The following is a 16,575-nucleotide window of genomic DNA, read 5'->3' on the forward strand; positions in this document are numbered from 1 at the left end:
AGTACTTCAAATAAACTTAAAAGTACTTCCGAGCACTTCAAAGTACTTGAAAGTGCTTCAGAGTACTTTTTGAATGTATTGCAAGGTACTTAGCGTGTTTTAAAGTGCTTCAGTTCACTTTGAAAACACTTTAAAGAACTATGCAAGTCTCATCAACAATTTGCTTGATTTTCTAGGGGTGTGCATAGTGAAATTCTTTACCTCTTCCTTCTCTCTTATTATTTCTTATATTTAATATGCGCATGCAAAATAGATATGAAGCTGTGTGGAGAGACAATGTCTATTTATAGAGGCATTAGTACAACAACTCAAGGTTGATGACATGTTTACTATAGAGCCCATACCCCATAATTCAGATGGGCTCAACAACATTACTTTCTATGGTGAATCTGTAGCTTGTGGCTTAACGTTGGAGAGTGAGGATGTAATTGGTGTCTACATGCTTGTAGACACCAATACCACCCTCTGTGCATTACTAGTGCAAGTACAACCACGTATAGACTCTCTTCTTTCATGCCCTAGCCTCCTCCATGACACTCCCGAGTGTGTCATCCATGGCTCCGTGGTCACGTTGAAAATCAACCTGCTCCTCTGCCCTAAGTCCCTACATCTCTGCGAATCGGCTGACCTCTTTGCCAAGTACTATTGCATATCTTAGACATGGCATGTCCAATCATGATGCTCATGAGGTCCCCTATCAAATGAATGGGTGTGATGGTGTGTTGAGTCCGGTGTGTGGAAAGCCAAGACAAACTGCATCATTAAAGAACTCTTTATATCGGGGCTTGGATGTTTATCTCGTATGCAACAAACTCATTGCATAGTCCCTCATGATCTTTCGCTTGGCCATTATGGAGCTTCAATGCTATGTTATCGACACCACCCTTGGTGAAAAGAGTACAGGAGGTAGGATCAAATGAGTGCGAGAAGTCGGGAGTAGGTTGGTGGGAAATGTCATACAACGTGCATGTATAGGTGTGCCAGACGTAGGTGTCTGTGAGGGGTGGGGATCGCCGCTCAAGGAATTTTCGCCAAAAGTCCTTGGAGTTGTTGCGGAAAAAAAATTATAAGACATTGGACTGAATATAGAAGTCCAAGACAAACACCACTATGGCTTATTGCACTGACTGAGAAACACCATTATGGGAAAAATTGCTGTATATTTTGAAAGAAGCCATAACATAGCACTCTCTTCAAATACTCCTAGCTGTAGCCAAACTTTGTGTGCACAATATTGCGAAGGCAGGGTGGCTGGGAATCATCATAGCTATATATATATATATATACATCTTGTTGTTACAGTGGCTCTGTTATCGAATCAGCATGTAAACAGAGCCTGTACCGGTCCATGTCACGTAATACTTCTGCCTGCCAGCTTTCCTGCCGGCTTTCTTTGGCATCCTACTCTAGAGCCTCCAAGCATAGGGGACTACCCATAATAGCAATAGCCAGGCTTTCTCTGTCTGCACCCTGACCCTCCTTTGACAACCCCTCCCATTAAGGCTAGTATCAGGTTCTGAATAATCAGCACCACCCATCTCTTGCTCTTTCACCTCTTCCTCCTTCATGACCATTTGATTCACTACCAGGTTCAAATTCTCTTTGAAGTATCATCACAACTGGAATGCACAAGGTGACCTTCCATGGTGGAAGACGCTCCTTAGAGGGGTTTAATGATACAAATAAATTTTGCTTTAGTTGTAATCATTCAGTGAATAGAAATCGTGAATTCGTGTTGACAAACTTTTCCCAAACTAAATGCTTCCTGATCTCCTTTGCAGATAGCTTTGACAACCACATGTTATCAGGATGGTCAAGCAAATGGAAAATTGCAAGTCCAGTTCTATGACTATAAACATTCAATTTCCTAGCACTGCCTGGCTATTCCACAGAGAAGCTGCAACTTTTTGTCCCACCTCATCTTTGCATCTTCTAGTAAAAATCCCTCAAAAGGTGAGCAGTAATACTGACAATGAAGTACGTGTCAATACAACACTTCTCCCTGTGAAGAAATTGTCTCTAAGTTTATAGCTGCTGCAAGAGACCCTGTCTTATACTTTCCACCTAGACAATATCTGCCGGCTTCTCTTCCAGGGAAATCTCCAGCAATTCTGGTGCATACCTATGTACAAGAAAGTCCAGCTTCTCCAAATATTGCCTTGTCCTATTCTCACCCAGATGCTTCATCATTTGCTTCCATCGAGTCAGGCATAGTTGTCCTGACCTGCAAAAATATCAGATGACCGCTGAATGTAAGAGCTCCATTAAAAAAAAACTAAACCAACTATTTTAGAATATTCACAAAAGAGACCAACAATAAAAATATGATGCACATGGTAGTAAAGAAAAACCAAAGTAAATCTCAATCACGAGAAAAAACCAGTTTCACATAATCGAAACCTTTTTTAGAACTCTCCTGTCAACACTTCATATATATTTTGAGTTTTAAGTGTTCATAAATTAGCATTGAAAGTGTTTAAATTTGAAACTTGAATCTTGATTTCACTTGAGTCTTGACCTTTTGATTTGGCTCGAGTCTTAGGTTTTACTGACCTTTTGATTTGACTGTTGAGTCATGGCATTTGCCAGTCTCATAGTTTTTATTATTTAGTTTCTGTGACAAGAAATTAAAAGTGTCACTTAAGTTTTTACCTTTCACTTTCTAACTTCTACACTGGAGAACCCACCCAGCTCGACTCTCTGTTCCACAGCTCAGCCTCCACACAGCAGAACCCACCCAACTCGACCTCTGTCCCACAGCTCAGCTCGACCCAGATTTTGACTTTACCAGAATCACACAGCGGGTGCAGCAGCTCATTCTGGACCTTCCTCACTAGGATCTCGATTTCACTCTTAAGTCGCGACCTTTTGATTTGACTCTTGAGTCATGGCATTTGCCAGTCTCATAGTTTTTACAATTTAGTTTCTGTGATAAGAAATTAAAAGTGTCACTTTTTCATTTTCTAACTTCTAAACAGGAGAACCCGCCCAGCTCGACTCTCTGTTCCACAGCTCAGCCTCCACACAGCAGAACCCGCCCAGCTCGACCTTGTCCCACAGCTCAGCTCGACCTAATTTTTGACTTTACCAGTAGTACACATCAGTGCGGCAGCTCGTTCTGGACCTTCGTCACTAGGATCTTGATTTTCACCCTTAAGCCATGACCTTTTGATTTAGTCATGGCATTTACCAGTCTCACAGTTTTTACTATTTAATTTCTGTGATAAGAAATTAAAAGTGTCACTTGACACTTTTAACTTTCACTTTCTAAGTTTGATAACTTCCACACAAAAGAACCCACCCAGCTCGACACTCTGCTCCACAGCTCAGCCTCCACACAAAGAAAGAAAGAAAGAAATATTAATGTCCTCGGGAGGCCTTGCTGGCCTATGGGACAAAGTACATCATAAGAAAGGAACTCATACAAGCCTCAATGGGCTGAAGCAAACCACGCTAGGGCCCTAGATATTTAACATCCTCGGGAGGCCTTGCTGGCCTATGGGACAAAGTACATCATAAGAAAGGAACTCATACAAGCCTCAATGGGCTGAAGCAAACCACGCTAGGGCCCTTGCTGAGTGTTATGCTAAGCTAAAGAGCTCCAGAGCTGACAACAAAACTCAAACACAGCAGAACCAGCCTAGCTCGACCTCTGTCGCACAGCTCAGCTCAACCCAAATTTTGACTTTTCCAGAAATACACAGCGGTGCAGCAGCTCGTTCTGGACCTCCATCACAGTTGGCACATTGCTCTAGCACTATGGATGGCAAGAATGTTTTCATTTCATTCCTCAGGTGGTGGCTTCCTCCTCCTTGCCCAGTACTAGAATGAGCACACAGTTCAAAGTCAGTAACAGCAGATGGGACCTTGAACAAGAAAATCAGCATCTCATAAAACTCATGGGAGAGCTACAAAAGCGCGTGTCTACACTAGAGAATCAAGTCAACAAGCAGCCAGGCTCTAATTCAATCAGCGAAGCAATACATCAATGTGTAAGTAACCCCCCTCCAACTGTTATCACTAAGATTGACTCTTCGATCTCTCATAAGGTCAAAACCAAGCTACAGAAACAGTTAGATTTAGTACTCTGTCATTCTTTGATAGGAATCTCCAATGGAAGCTAAATGCCTTTGTCTTCGAGGTGAAGGACCTTATCAAGTTGGCATTGCTTACACTTGATCACATAATCCTCTAAGTAGGACTTATATTTTGCCAATAAAAGTACCTTTTGACTATATCTAAGGTAACATGCGTGGATGTCTGGTACTAGGTGTTAGAATTATTGGCATATTCTAGGCAGTGACCACTGTAATCCATAAGTGAGTTAGGGGCACTTTTCCCTCACTAGAGGTTTTTCCCCCTAACCACAGTTAGTGGGTTAGTGTGGTTTTGTCACTTAGACAAAACCACCTCCACACTTGTAGTTTCATCATCTTATCTATTGCACTACGTTTTGTTTCCTGCTCTCTTGCATTCTCTCTTGCTCCCATTTCAACATTTGGTATCACGGCAGCTTGAGTTCCTACACCTGCTCTCTCTCCTCCACGCCCGCATCCCAGAGCTTCAGCCTGTACCTGCTCGTCCGTACAGTCCCGTACGACTGTACGGAAATATGTCGCCATTTCAGCCATACAGTTCAGCGCTTACCTTCCATACAAGCCCATCGGCCACACGGCAACCGTTGAGTGCCGTATGCTTTTGCAAGATTCCGTACTTTCGTACAACACCAAACAATAGTACATTTGCCATACACGCTTCCGTACGTCGTACATGTTGCAAGCTGCCAAACGCCGTACACGATGCTGTACTACAAGTTGGCGTACACGTCGTACACCCATATAATCGCCATACACCCATACTGTCCGTCCTGTACAGTGACTGTGCAGCAGTCCGTACACAGTACGGATTTCCATACATTTTGTAGGTGTCTGTACCCGTCTTTGGCGTCCATACATTTTGCAGGTTTTCCTTGCAGGGTCTCCTTGCAGGATCATTTTGCAGGCCCCTTCTTTTGCAGGTGTTTCTATTTGCAAAGAAATTGGGGCTTCTGAGTCCTTTGCAAGCACATTGCATTTTTTGGAGTGCTTTTGTATATGGCTCAGAACAATCCCAATGAGGTCTGTGGTGTCCTCATATAGGAGGATAAGTTGGATGGCACCAACTACTCCTTGTGGAGCTTTATGGTGCGCAACACTTAGTTGGCAAACATCTATGGGATTATGTCAACGGAGATGAGACAAGGCTAGAAACTGTGGTTACACCTGTCACTCCTACTGAAGGTGGAGGCAGGGATAGAGGTCAAGGTGCAGGACAAGTGTTAGGTGCAGCAGCTGCTGCTTTGGTGCACAGATTTCAGAATTACTGATGTTCTTTATGTGCCAGGTATAAAGAAGAATTTACTTTCACTGTTCTTTATGTGCCAAGAAACAATCTATTGTGGCTACTTCCTCATGTGAAGCTGAGTACAGGGCAGCTTTCACAGCGACAGTTGAATGTGTTTGGCTGCATCGTTTGTTTGTTGATCTTCATCTCTTATTGGAGGGTCCTTCTCCAATTCTCACGTTATGTCAAAGAGAAGATGCAGTCAAGTAAGCATGCATGAGTCACAATGCTTCCATGAACTTCTCACACAATTTAAGGCATAAAGTAGCTCTGCCAAGAACAAGGTGTGATCACCTTCACTATCCGTCCCCTCCCATCCCCCTTGTTTCCTCTTTCCCTCCCATTTCTCATTGTCACAAGCTCTTCTTGCCCACCCTCCACCACCGCCACCGCCTCCCTTTCGTCTTTCGCCTTACTGGCCACCGTTAGGAGTCCACCTCTACCCAAGCCCCTGGGGCCAAAGCACAATGCCGTCAACTCGTTCGTACGTCCGAAGCCTCGCTCACGTTAGCCTCTTTCTCGGGATTTCTAGTGGCTGGATCGTGGAACTATCTAGATATTCGAGATGCATGTGTGCTGGCACTCGAAGTATTAGTGCAATGCCGTAATTCGAAGCCCGACCCAATCTTCTCGGGCTTCAACTTCGTGGCAGGCCAGTGAACTCCCCATTCTTTTCATTTAATGATGTGAGACTAGAAGTTCAAGATGATGGATGAGTGGTTGGAGCAACAGTGGTAGCAACTGTGAATTATGCATGAAGCTGGGCATTGAGCCAATTATGCCTTTAGCTTGCCACTACACGAACACAAATTACTCACCTTCCAAGCTTCCCCCGAAAACTCAAAAGCCCTCATTTTGTCACATAAGTCACAAGCTGGGAAAGTGCTCCAAGGCTATTCTATCACATCGCCTTGCTGATTTTTGACTACCACGGAAGTCTCTAGGCTGTTGGTGGGCTGCAAGGGCTGCCAGAAGCTCGTTTTGTTTTTGTGCCAGGAGCCTCCAGATCAGTTCGTTTTTGCTGCATGCCTACTATTTATACCTTTCCAAAGGCCCAAATCTGATTCGCACTTCTTCTAGAATCTTCCAGGCCATGTGCCTATCAAAATCGCACTTTTCCAGGCAGTTTGGAGCTTCCAGGCAACTCGATTTGCCTCCAAACTTGGTGAGCCAAATTTCCAAGGTTGCTTTTGCTGATTTTTACCTACCAGGGTGCCAAAGATCTTGCCGAGGAATTTCGTTTTTCCATGCTTGCTGATTTTCCCAAGGTTTCCCGAGCTTTCCTATCGGTTGATTGCGTTCCGGGAGCTTTCCTACTGCCTCAGAACCTTCAAATCCTTTCGCTTTGTGCAGTTGGCCTTTCTGTTTGCCAGAAACAACCAAGTGTGGTTGTTTTGCTGGCTGCTGTCTTGCTAGGAGCCCCTTGACGGGTATTCAAAGCTACCAAGACAGATTGGGCTGATTTCTCTCTTGCCAGGACTCCCCTAGTGGGTATCAAAGCTGCCAAGTTAGTGTTGGGTGTAGGAAGCAATGGAACGGGAGTGGAGTGCGAGAAGCAAACAACAAGCTAGAGCTGAACGTAGTACTACTCAAATGGATAAGAGGAAAATACAAAGGGTGGCCTATATGGCCCCTAAGTCAACCATATGGTTGACCAAAGAAGTCAACTCATAGAGTTGACCTGACCTACAAGGCTCATACCAGGGCTAAGTGCTAACAAACCCCCCTCCATGCTATGGCTGAAGTATCCTAGAAATATCTCGAGAATACCTGGAAACTACATCATGGTTGCACATATTCGTCCCAGAAGGATATAGCAACCTATGATATCTACAAAGTGATCCCTCACATAACAGAAGGAGCCAAGTGTAAAGCATGTCGAAATGCCTCAAACTTGGGCCACGGTAAAGCTTCAGTAAAAAGATCTACCAATTTGTCCTCAGTGGGAACATAGGACAACTAGATGTCTCCACCAGACAATCGATCTCGAACATAGTGATAGTGGACTTCAATATGCTTTGTGCATGCATACAACACTGTGTTTCTAGCAACCGCCAAAGCACTCTGGCTGTCGGTGTAGATCGTAGTAGAGTCGGGTTGAATGATATCAAGATCTGCAACAAGTAACTTGCGTAGCCAAACGCACTCTACTATAGTTGTGAAAGCTGCTCTGTACTCAGCCTCGCAACTGGATGTGGCAACTGTAGGCTGCTTCTTGCTGAACCAAGAGATGCATGAAGCTCCAAGCATAAAACAGTTACCGTTGTGTGACACCCTAGTGTCGTAACATCCTGCCCAATCGCTGTCCATGAATGCATGCAAAACAAGTGGGGCCTCTGAACCATAGAGTAAACCCAAATGCTGTGTGGCCTTCCAAGTATCGAAAGACCCACTTCACTGCTTGACAATGCTACATACTAGGCTTGTGCATGTACCTGCTGAGCTAGGAAAGCCAATGCCGTGCTGCTGTGCATATCTCTTTGCAACCAAGCGGGCTTTGAGGCGGTCAACACTGCCATCAGCTTTCCTTTTCACCTTGCAGACCCACTTTGTGCCAATGGCACGCTTGCTTGCTGGCAAGTCACACAGCCAAATGGTTGCCATGCATCTGTTTATGCGCACCTCTAGTGTGGGCTGGCAAAGGATCAGCTTGTTTGCTGTCCCTAAGTGTGTCCAAAAGCCATCTTAGGACTGATTTTTGTTGTTTAATGACAGCACTCTCCTGTGCAACTGCCTACTTAATAGCATGATCATCAACTAAAGGCTTATCAGGCTGAGCAAGAACTATTAAAGGAGGATGTGCACTGGTAGAAGTGTATGGCACAACACTCTGCACTGGCTGCTCTAGATCTGTGGGCGACTGAAAGAGAGGCAACAATGTATCAAAGACATCTGAGGAATCAACAATAGGCTTTTTTTTTTGCATTCCAACCAAGGTAAAGGCACATTTTCAGCAAATACGACATCCCTACTGACAATGACCTTGCCCGTGCTGGGCTGATACAACCTGTATCTCTTGCTCTCTGTGCTATAACCAATGATTTGTCTTCAAGCTTGTGCCTCAGCTGAGATGGCACATGAGCATAAGCCAATGACCCGAACACCCGCATATGAGAAATTTCAGGTTTGCGACTGTGCCATGCCTCGTAAGGTGTGATAGTCTTCAATGCCTTTGTGGGTGCCCGATTGAGCACATAGTTGGAGCACATGATAGCATCCAACCAAAACTTATTTGACAAAGACTTTCCTTTGAGCATGCACCTGCCCATTTCCATCTCTGATCGACATGGGACATGTACTCTGCCCCCTTGTCAGTGCGTAGAATAAAGAGCTTGTTCCCTGATTCATTTTCAGCCATGGCAAGCCAATGTCTGAAGCATGGGAACACATTAGATTTGGCCTTCATGCCATATATCCAAGCAAATCTGGTGTAGTCATCCACCAAGGTAGAAAAGTACAGGTAGCCCCCAAGAGATGTTGTCTGCATCAACCCGCACACATCACTATGCACAAGGTGAAGCTTCCTGGATGCACCAACTATCCCATCTATTGGAAATGAGAAACGGTGCATTTTGCCCAACAAGCATCCCTCACAAACATGTTTAGCCGCCGGTGCATGTATGGGTGGTAGAGCAACCACCATGTTTTGTGAATGCATGCATGGGTGATAGAGCAACCACCATGTTTTGAACCAAGCTTCTGTACTCGAGGTGACCCAACCTCGCATGCCATAAGTGGGAATCTGAAATTACAGATTCAGCCACCAAATTTGCCTCTATAGCAGTCATAAACATCAAGATGATATAGCCCAGAAGAAAGTGACCCAGTAAGTACTATGATGTCATCGTACCGGTTGTCATACACGGCACATCGATAACCATCAAAGAGAACCCGAAAGCCATTCAAGGATATGGCTGCAATGGAGATGAGGTTCTTCATACCTGGGGCATCCATGAGCATGATCGTATCACCTGAAACTGAAGTGACCTCAACCTGGCCAATCCCTTTCACAAGATATGATGCATTGTTGGCACATGTCACTGTGCCACCATGTGGAGCAGCCCCCAATGTCTGAAAGAGTGATCTACAAGAAGTGATGTGCTTGGAAGCACCACTGTCGAAGCACCAATCTAACTCAGAATCTAAGACAGACAAGGCTGTAGCATGCTTCTCTAGATGGTACTGGCATGTCACCGTGAAAGCCCAATCATGGTGAGCAATGTTCGCTGCCTCATGACCATGATCTGAGGCAGCAGCAGTAGTAGTGACAGCAAGTCCCTTTTGTTGCTTTTTCTTTTCAGAAGCGATGAGCTTGCGACATTCAGAAATGTCATGTCCTGGCTTCTAGCAATAATCACAACGTTTGCTGTTTTTCTTCTTTGCATCAGACAGGGCAGAATTAGATGGGTGTCCAACAGTAGATGAGCCTCCAAAAGGCTTGGGTTTGCTGTAATTTTGCCCGTTCTTTCCCTTATTTTTTTGATTAGCGACAAAAGCCTGATTTGCAATTTGAGAGGCAGCACAATTTGTGCAACTCTACTCTTCCTACAGGAGAAGGGAAACAAGCTGGTCAAAAGCATAAGTGTTGGGATTGCCCATGGCAACCAACCTCAATGTAGTCGCGAACCCCTAGTAGGACTTAGGAAGTACATTGAGTGTCGTGGACACTACCTGAGCATCTGAAATAATTTCATCCACATTAATGAGCTGCTCTTGAAATCCTTGATTTTTGTGATGTATGCATCCATGTTGTCCCCCTCTTCAATTTTGACATTCTCCAATTGCTTGCGTAAGAAAGCAACACGTGCCTCATTGCGAACCTGGTAAAGGTGAGCCAAGATGTCCCACGCAGCCTTTGATGTTTTGCAAGACCGGATGTCTCTTGACTGAAAAAGCAATGATAGAATGTGCTTGGGCATCTCTACCATCCCATCTGTCCTGTTTTGGTGTAGGAGGTGTGGCTAGAGTAGTAGTAGATCTAGAGGTGGCTGTAATAGCTGCACCAGCGGTGGCAGTAGATCCAGAAGTGGCTGTAGCAGTAGCAAAAGTGGATGCCACAGAGGAAGGCTGAAGATCCGATCCTGAGACAATACCCCAAATTTTTTTGGCAACCAGCAAATGTTTCACCATGTATGACCCCACAGGATAATTGGATCCATCGAGCTTGTCCTCAACTGAGAATCTACCCATCCAATCGTTGCTTCCCATGGCAAAAATAAACCCCTGAAGGAAAAACGTGCGCTCAAGAGTAGCCTCAAGGCTGTCACTGCAAAATGAGCTGGCTGTCCAAAAATGACAGCAAATGTCTGGCAGTGACCAACCAAAAATGACTACTCAAACAATGAGCTAAATGCACGTGCTGTCTCCAAAAATATGACCTGCAAAATATCTGTCTGGTCAAAGGACCCCCCTGCCAAAGATAACTATCCTGCAAAAATATCAGCCCTAAACAAGGGGCAAATGTCTGCAAATGTATCCAATGATCAATTGAGCTGTAAATGTCCCAGATGGAGGCTGCATGCCTCAAATCTGACACGACAACAAGCCCAAATCAAGGGGCAAATGCATAATATACCCAAATTGAGGTGAATAAAGCAAATGTCACTGCAATGGACAGCAAATCCGGAAAAATCCCCAAAATCTGAGAGGGCAAATATGCCAAAAAGAGGGCAAATTGAAAAAAGCCTCAAAAATTGTGCTGCAAGTTGCAAATGTAATTCAATGTGCTGCAATTCCAAGCCAATGTCAATGTTCCCGCATATCAATGTCTACCAAATGCCCAAAATTGGTTATACCAATCCAATGTCACTACAAATTTCAATAAAATTGACAAAACCCCCAATTTCTTAAAGAGCTAAACTGTCAAATTTGGGGCAAATGGCCAAAAGCCCCAAATTTTGCTGAAATAATGCAAATGTGACAAAATAACCTGCAAATCTAAAAATATCATGCAATCTGTCAGCAATTGATCCAAAACCCCCAGTGTCGGAGTGGAAATGAAGTCAAAATAGGGCAAATACTGCAAAAGCCCCAAAATGTGACCAAAAGGAGCAAATGTCATTGCAAAATCTGCAAATGTGACACAAAAGCCCCAATCTCATAGCAAAATCACCTCAATGTCACTACAATGTGTGCAAACGTGACATAAAAGAGGGTGAAAAGCTTCAAATCCAACTGTGCCAAGAAGATCTGAGTCAAGAGGAAGAGAATCCCAGCCAAATGGTGCTAGAGCAGGTTGGAGCACCTGGATGAAGGCCCGAGCTGAAAAGAGTCCAGATCTAAGCAAAAAACCTCCAAAACTAGTTCAAAAATGCTTGAAATCAAGTCGTACAGATTCCTGGCAACATCGTGCACCTGCCCGTACAGGTCCGTACGGTCGTATGGACATCCGTACAATTGTACGGACAAAATTTTTCCCATCCGAGATGATGCAAGACAATGTCGTTTGTATGCGGGCCTTAAAAAGTCAAAAAAGTCACCGGAGTGTTTTTTTGCTCAAAAAACAGGTTTCTGGCGATGAAATGAGGCACCGGACTGAGCTGGAGCAAAATGGCAGCTAGGAGCAATGGGAGAGCACGAGGGAAGGCAAGTAGGAGCAAGAGAGCCTGCTCTGATACCATTGTTGGGTGCAGGAAGCAATGGAACGGGAGTGGAGTGCGAGAAGCAAACAACAAGCTGGAGCAAAACGTAGTACTACTCAACTGGATAATAGGAAAATACAAAGGGTGGCCTATATGGCCCCCAAGTCAACCATATGGTTGACCAAAGAAGTCAAATCATAGAGTTGACCTGACCTACAAGGCTCGTACCAGGGCTAAGTGCTAACACTTAGAACCCTCAGCTAGATTCAGAAGAAGAACTGCCATGGAATGATGAACTGGATTGGGATGCCTTTTCTGTGATTGCATAGCAAGCCGGAAGTGCCTGTGATCGGATTATTCAGTTGGCTGTTTGTGGGCTGATGCACTGCGGTGCTGTTCTTGTATTTGCAAGCCTTATGAATAAAAGATAAAGAAAAACCAAAAGGGGCGCTAAGTTTAGGGCCAATCTAGCTCCTTGTGTTTATTTTGTGATTATTTGTTGGCTGTTGTTATTATCTGGTTGGCTGTAATAATTCTCTAAGCAGCTGAAATTATGTTATTCGCTGGGGATCCTAAAGGCCGGTTTCATTCCCACTCATGCATTTGTCATGTCTCTGTCGTCTTTGTCCAGCTGGTACAAACCCTGATTTAGTGCCTATAGTGAGTATGAAAATCATTTTCTCTATCCCCTACAATGCACTTATCATCCTCAAAAATGATAGCAAAACCTCTTCTCCCAAAAAAGGAAACTGACAGTAAATTCTTCTTAATCACTGGCACAGAAGGCATAATCAGTTCCATCAACTGATAACAGTAAAATATGTCCAATTCCCCTCACATAGGGTATGAAGAATTGTTGGCACAAGACGCTCTCTTGCCAACTGGAGAGTGATGTACTTGGGAGTCCCACCGTCAAAATATCAGACTATGGCTGAAGCATCACTCAAACTTAAGTGAAGTAATCTCTTGATTGGCATCATAATTGCTAACCAAGAAGTACATCACCCACACAATCTGCTGAAGTATTTTCTTGCTTGCATTTGATGTATTGGAAATAATTTCAGCTTCTTCCTTATGTTTCCTTTCTTTCTCTAGCCTATTCTTGCACTTACTGATGTGATGTCCAGGCTTCTTATAGTAATGGCACCACTTACCCTTCTTTTTGGGCTGACTTGCATTATCTGCATTTTTCTTTGATGGTTGTGCTGAATCAATCCTGAACTGATGGCCACCAAAATGAGGCTTGCCCTTGCCCTTTGCCAACAAGACTTGATTTGCACCATGCAATCAACAAACATGTTCTTTCTTGTCTATTCTTCCTACAATAACAGTCTCCCTAGTTTTTGGAAAGTAAATGTAACAGTACCATCATGGACAGATTTAGGCGAGTATGAAAACACAAATAAGACTCTCACAATGAGTTCATAGTAGTGGACACAAGTTATGATGTCAGGTATCACCTCATCAATATGCAGCAACTGTTCTCTAAGATCCTATATCTTAGTCAAGTGATCTGACATTGAATCACTCTTCTACATCCGGAATCCGGATACTATCAAGCTATCTTTTTAAGTACGAAACCCTTGGCCTCATTTATTGCCTGATATATTTTCTCCCAAATTATCCCAAGCTTGCTTGGAGGTCTTGGAGGAGCCGATATGAGGTATAATGAACCTCTTAACAGACAAGGCAACAAGAGACATAGCCTTAGACATCTCTGGCATCCCATCTAAGTTGGTGGACCAGTAGAGAAAACACCTAGAAACAAGGCGACCAGGCCCAAACAGAGACAGCCTGTCTATAGAAGACCCGAACAACAGGTGGTTTGAACTAGACAGCTCGAAATCAATAACACCACCTCCAAAAAATAGTCTAGAAAAACTCAAAAATGCAGCTGAGAAAAACAGAGCCAACCAATAGCTCGATATCACTGTGGGAGGTGGCGGCTGATCAAAACAGAGCTGACCATGCCATACAACAGCCAGCTGCCGTGCAACACAGGTGGCTGAGCGGGAAAGTGCCATAAAATAGGGCCCAAGCGCAAATCTCCAAAATAGGGTGGCTGATAAAAGCAATCCATACAACAGGTCTTCTCAGGGAGTGGAGTGAGCACGAGTGAAGCAAAACGAGATGTTGCTATTGAAAAAAAGAGTGAATGAAGAACAACCCACACTTAGGGTTATGGACCCTCAAGCCAAAATAACAAACCTAACAAGCCCCATAACCCAAGGGGGGTTTGCAAAAAACCTCTATCTCTTCCCCTTGGGTGAGGTGAGGTGTCCACACTAACCCACTACCAACATCTTACACAAACAAGTCTTGAGAAATACACTTTCAGCATGTCTAGGAAACACTTAAAACGGCGTTTAGCATTTCAACTAGCTCCCCCTTACCCATCTCCACATGCAGGTCAGGTCATATTCTAGGGTGGGCAAGAAGGGGGGGGGGAGGCGGGGGCGGGGGGGGGGGGGGGGGGGGGGGGTATTCAGCTTGGTGTTTGCTGGTCCTGGGAAGGAGGAACTGTGTTCTTCTGATACTGTCGATATATAATACATTAAGATGGTTTATATGATTTTTCTACATCAACAGACAACAAACAAGTAGGACTGCACAAGGTGCTCTCTCCTTTCAACATTGAAAGCCCCCTGCTTGTGGTCAGTTATTACAGCTCATCACCAACAGCAACAACCAAGAAACAGCCTCACACCCCCATGTGCTCTAGATCTTCTCAACTAGGCAATCCAGCTGCACTATAAAAGCATCATTCCTGGCATACATCCAAGGGTACTAATTCCTTGCACTTAAGAGGTGGGTTTCTTTCAAGGACTTGAAAGTGTCTAGATTATCACTCAAGAGGTCCTTAAACTATCAGATGACTATCAGAAAAAAGTCTCTCATGTCGAAAAAATGTATAAATTGTGAAACATAGGAGGGCTGGAGAACAGAGAAATGAGGACAAAACAATGAAACATTTTCCTAAGCCCCAATTTTCCATGAGATAGAAAGGGAAAACACATTTATGATATCTAAGGGGAGCCAGTTGAAAGAAAATGATAAATTTCTGAGAATAGGTTATGGTTTAAAAATGAAAGTTTGCAACATGGACGTGAGAATGTAGTTGTCTTGTTTCTGTCCCATGTATATTTGAAGGTGCTCTCCATCTCCCGAAAATTTGTTGATGAAGGATGTCGAAACTCAAAGAATGTCACTGTAGTCACGAATTAAATGAAAACAAATGATAAGAACCTGTGGTCCAACAGTTGATTCCAGTCCACTTCTTCCTCTTCACAAGCCCCACATTCTAATAGCCTGCATTATATAGGTTCCAAAATTAGTAGCCAGTCAAATTGTACATATTTATAATCTTGCAGCTTGACTGTGAATTCTTACCTTTGCAGCAATAAAAGGTCATCCCCCTCAGCCCAGTCACCAGACGCTACCATAGATGATGCCAAAGTATAATACCTGAATTCAGGTGAATCCAAAAACGTACGTCAGAATTGAATACATTCATTTAAGCTATATCTAATATTACATGAAAAAAACTCACTACTTACCATTCTGCACAACAGGCACCATGACCATGGGTGCCTATGTCATCAGCTATCTTCTCCCAGTTGATATCATGCCGCAGCTGATACATGAACATAATCTTATAAGAGACTCAACTACAACAATTATATTTGTCATACCCACACTGGCCTAATAATACATATCTTCTGAAAGCCTGACTGAAATCCTCCCTGTGATAAAACGAGTTGCATACAATTCGGTGGTCATCCTTGTTTGGCATATTCCCAAGAGTTGCCTTTGTCCATACACATGTATGCACCAAATCGCAAAGGTTCTGTAGCTCAGCTTGAGTCCAAGAACCTGCAATAAACATAAGAACAATGTTCAAGAGTTGCTTGAGTTTTTGCGTGGGTCTGCAATACTGAGTACCACCCTTCCAGAAGCAGAAATCACACAATACTGAACCTACAAAGCTTGTCATCTACTATATGCTCAAAATTTTTCATTAAATACAGAATAGACGTAGTAGGGGGCACCAGATAGAGGAAGGGGCATGTGGTATGGGATGCATGTCTTGACCTTGAGCTGACTCGCTCTTGTGATGGTCTAGACCTTAGGCTCCAGTTGGCTCGACATACTGGGACTATTGTTGGGAGGTGAGCTGCTACTATAGGTTATTTTGCGGGACTGTCATGTGTGATCAGGCCCGAAACTTTGTCAAGTTACCCGTTCACAGAGCCCTTTTGGTGGCTCACAGAGGAGGATGACACGATCTGCTTCACGGCCTGCCTAACGAAGCCTTTGAGAGAAATCTTCCAAGTTCCTAGATTAATGGAAAAGCCGTGACATAATATCAACATACGAATGGTCTTTTCATAATAATACATGTCACCTCGATGGTCCTTTCAAATTGCATACAATTAAAGCATGAGAGAGGGGAAAATCCCTCTCTCCCTCTACTCCCTCGCTTCTCTCTCCCTCACTCTCTCTCTCTCTCTTCCTCCCCTCCCTCCTCTCCACTCTCTCTCCTTCCGCTCCCTCCTCTCCCCTCCCTCTCTCTCTCTCCCCTCCCTCCTCTCCCCTCTCTCTCCTTCCGCTC

The 16,575-nt window shown here is 44.1% G+C and overlaps 2 protein-coding genes across 2 annotated transcripts in view; one reads left to right on the plus strand and one right to left on the minus strand.

Moving 5' to 3' along the window:
* The window catches only part of LOC147892820 (uncharacterized), a 132,655-nt gene that overhangs the window by 86,198 nt on the left and 29,882 nt on the right, over positions 1–16,575 (plus strand). The window lies entirely within an intron of this gene.
* Positions 1,258–16,467, minus strand: LOC147892823 (uncharacterized). Its single transcript, XM_087387730.1, has 6 exons — positions 16,056–16,467; positions 15,730–15,836; positions 15,521–15,597; positions 15,354–15,428; positions 15,210–15,272; positions 1,258–2,224 (listed from the first exon to the last, which is right to left on the minus strand). Exons 2-6 carry the CDS (start codon positions 15,754–15,756, stop codon positions 2,065–2,067), a joined length of 402 nt encoding a protein of 133 aa, XP_087243856.1. The 5' UTR covers positions 15,757–15,836; positions 16,056–16,467; the 3' UTR covers positions 1,258–2,064.

The sequence above is a fragment of the Dipteris shenzhenensis genome, chromosome 16, assembly GCF_047967505.1.
Source record: "Dipteris shenzhenensis isolate YYH24624 ecotype China chromosome 16, Dip_SZ_1.0, whole genome shotgun sequence".
Taxonomy (NCBI): Eukaryota; Viridiplantae; Streptophyta; class Polypodiopsida; order Gleicheniales; family Dipteridaceae; genus Dipteris; species Dipteris shenzhenensis.

What these genes read in the sequence shown, in the direction of transcription:
- LOC147892823 (XM_087387730.1), bottom strand. Translation starts at nt 15,756, where the DNA reads ATGCCAAACAAGGATGACCACCGAATT. An exon ending in ACAAGGATGACCACCGAATT is followed by an intron (nt 15,598 to 15,729) that starts GTATGCAACTCG and finishes TTCATGTATCAG; the next exon opens with CTGCGGCATGATATCAACTG. An exon ending in GGTGCCTGTTGTGCAGAATG is followed by an intron (nt 15,429 to 15,520) that starts GTAAGTAGTGAG and finishes ACCTGAATTCAG; the next exon opens with GTATTATACTTTGGCATCAT.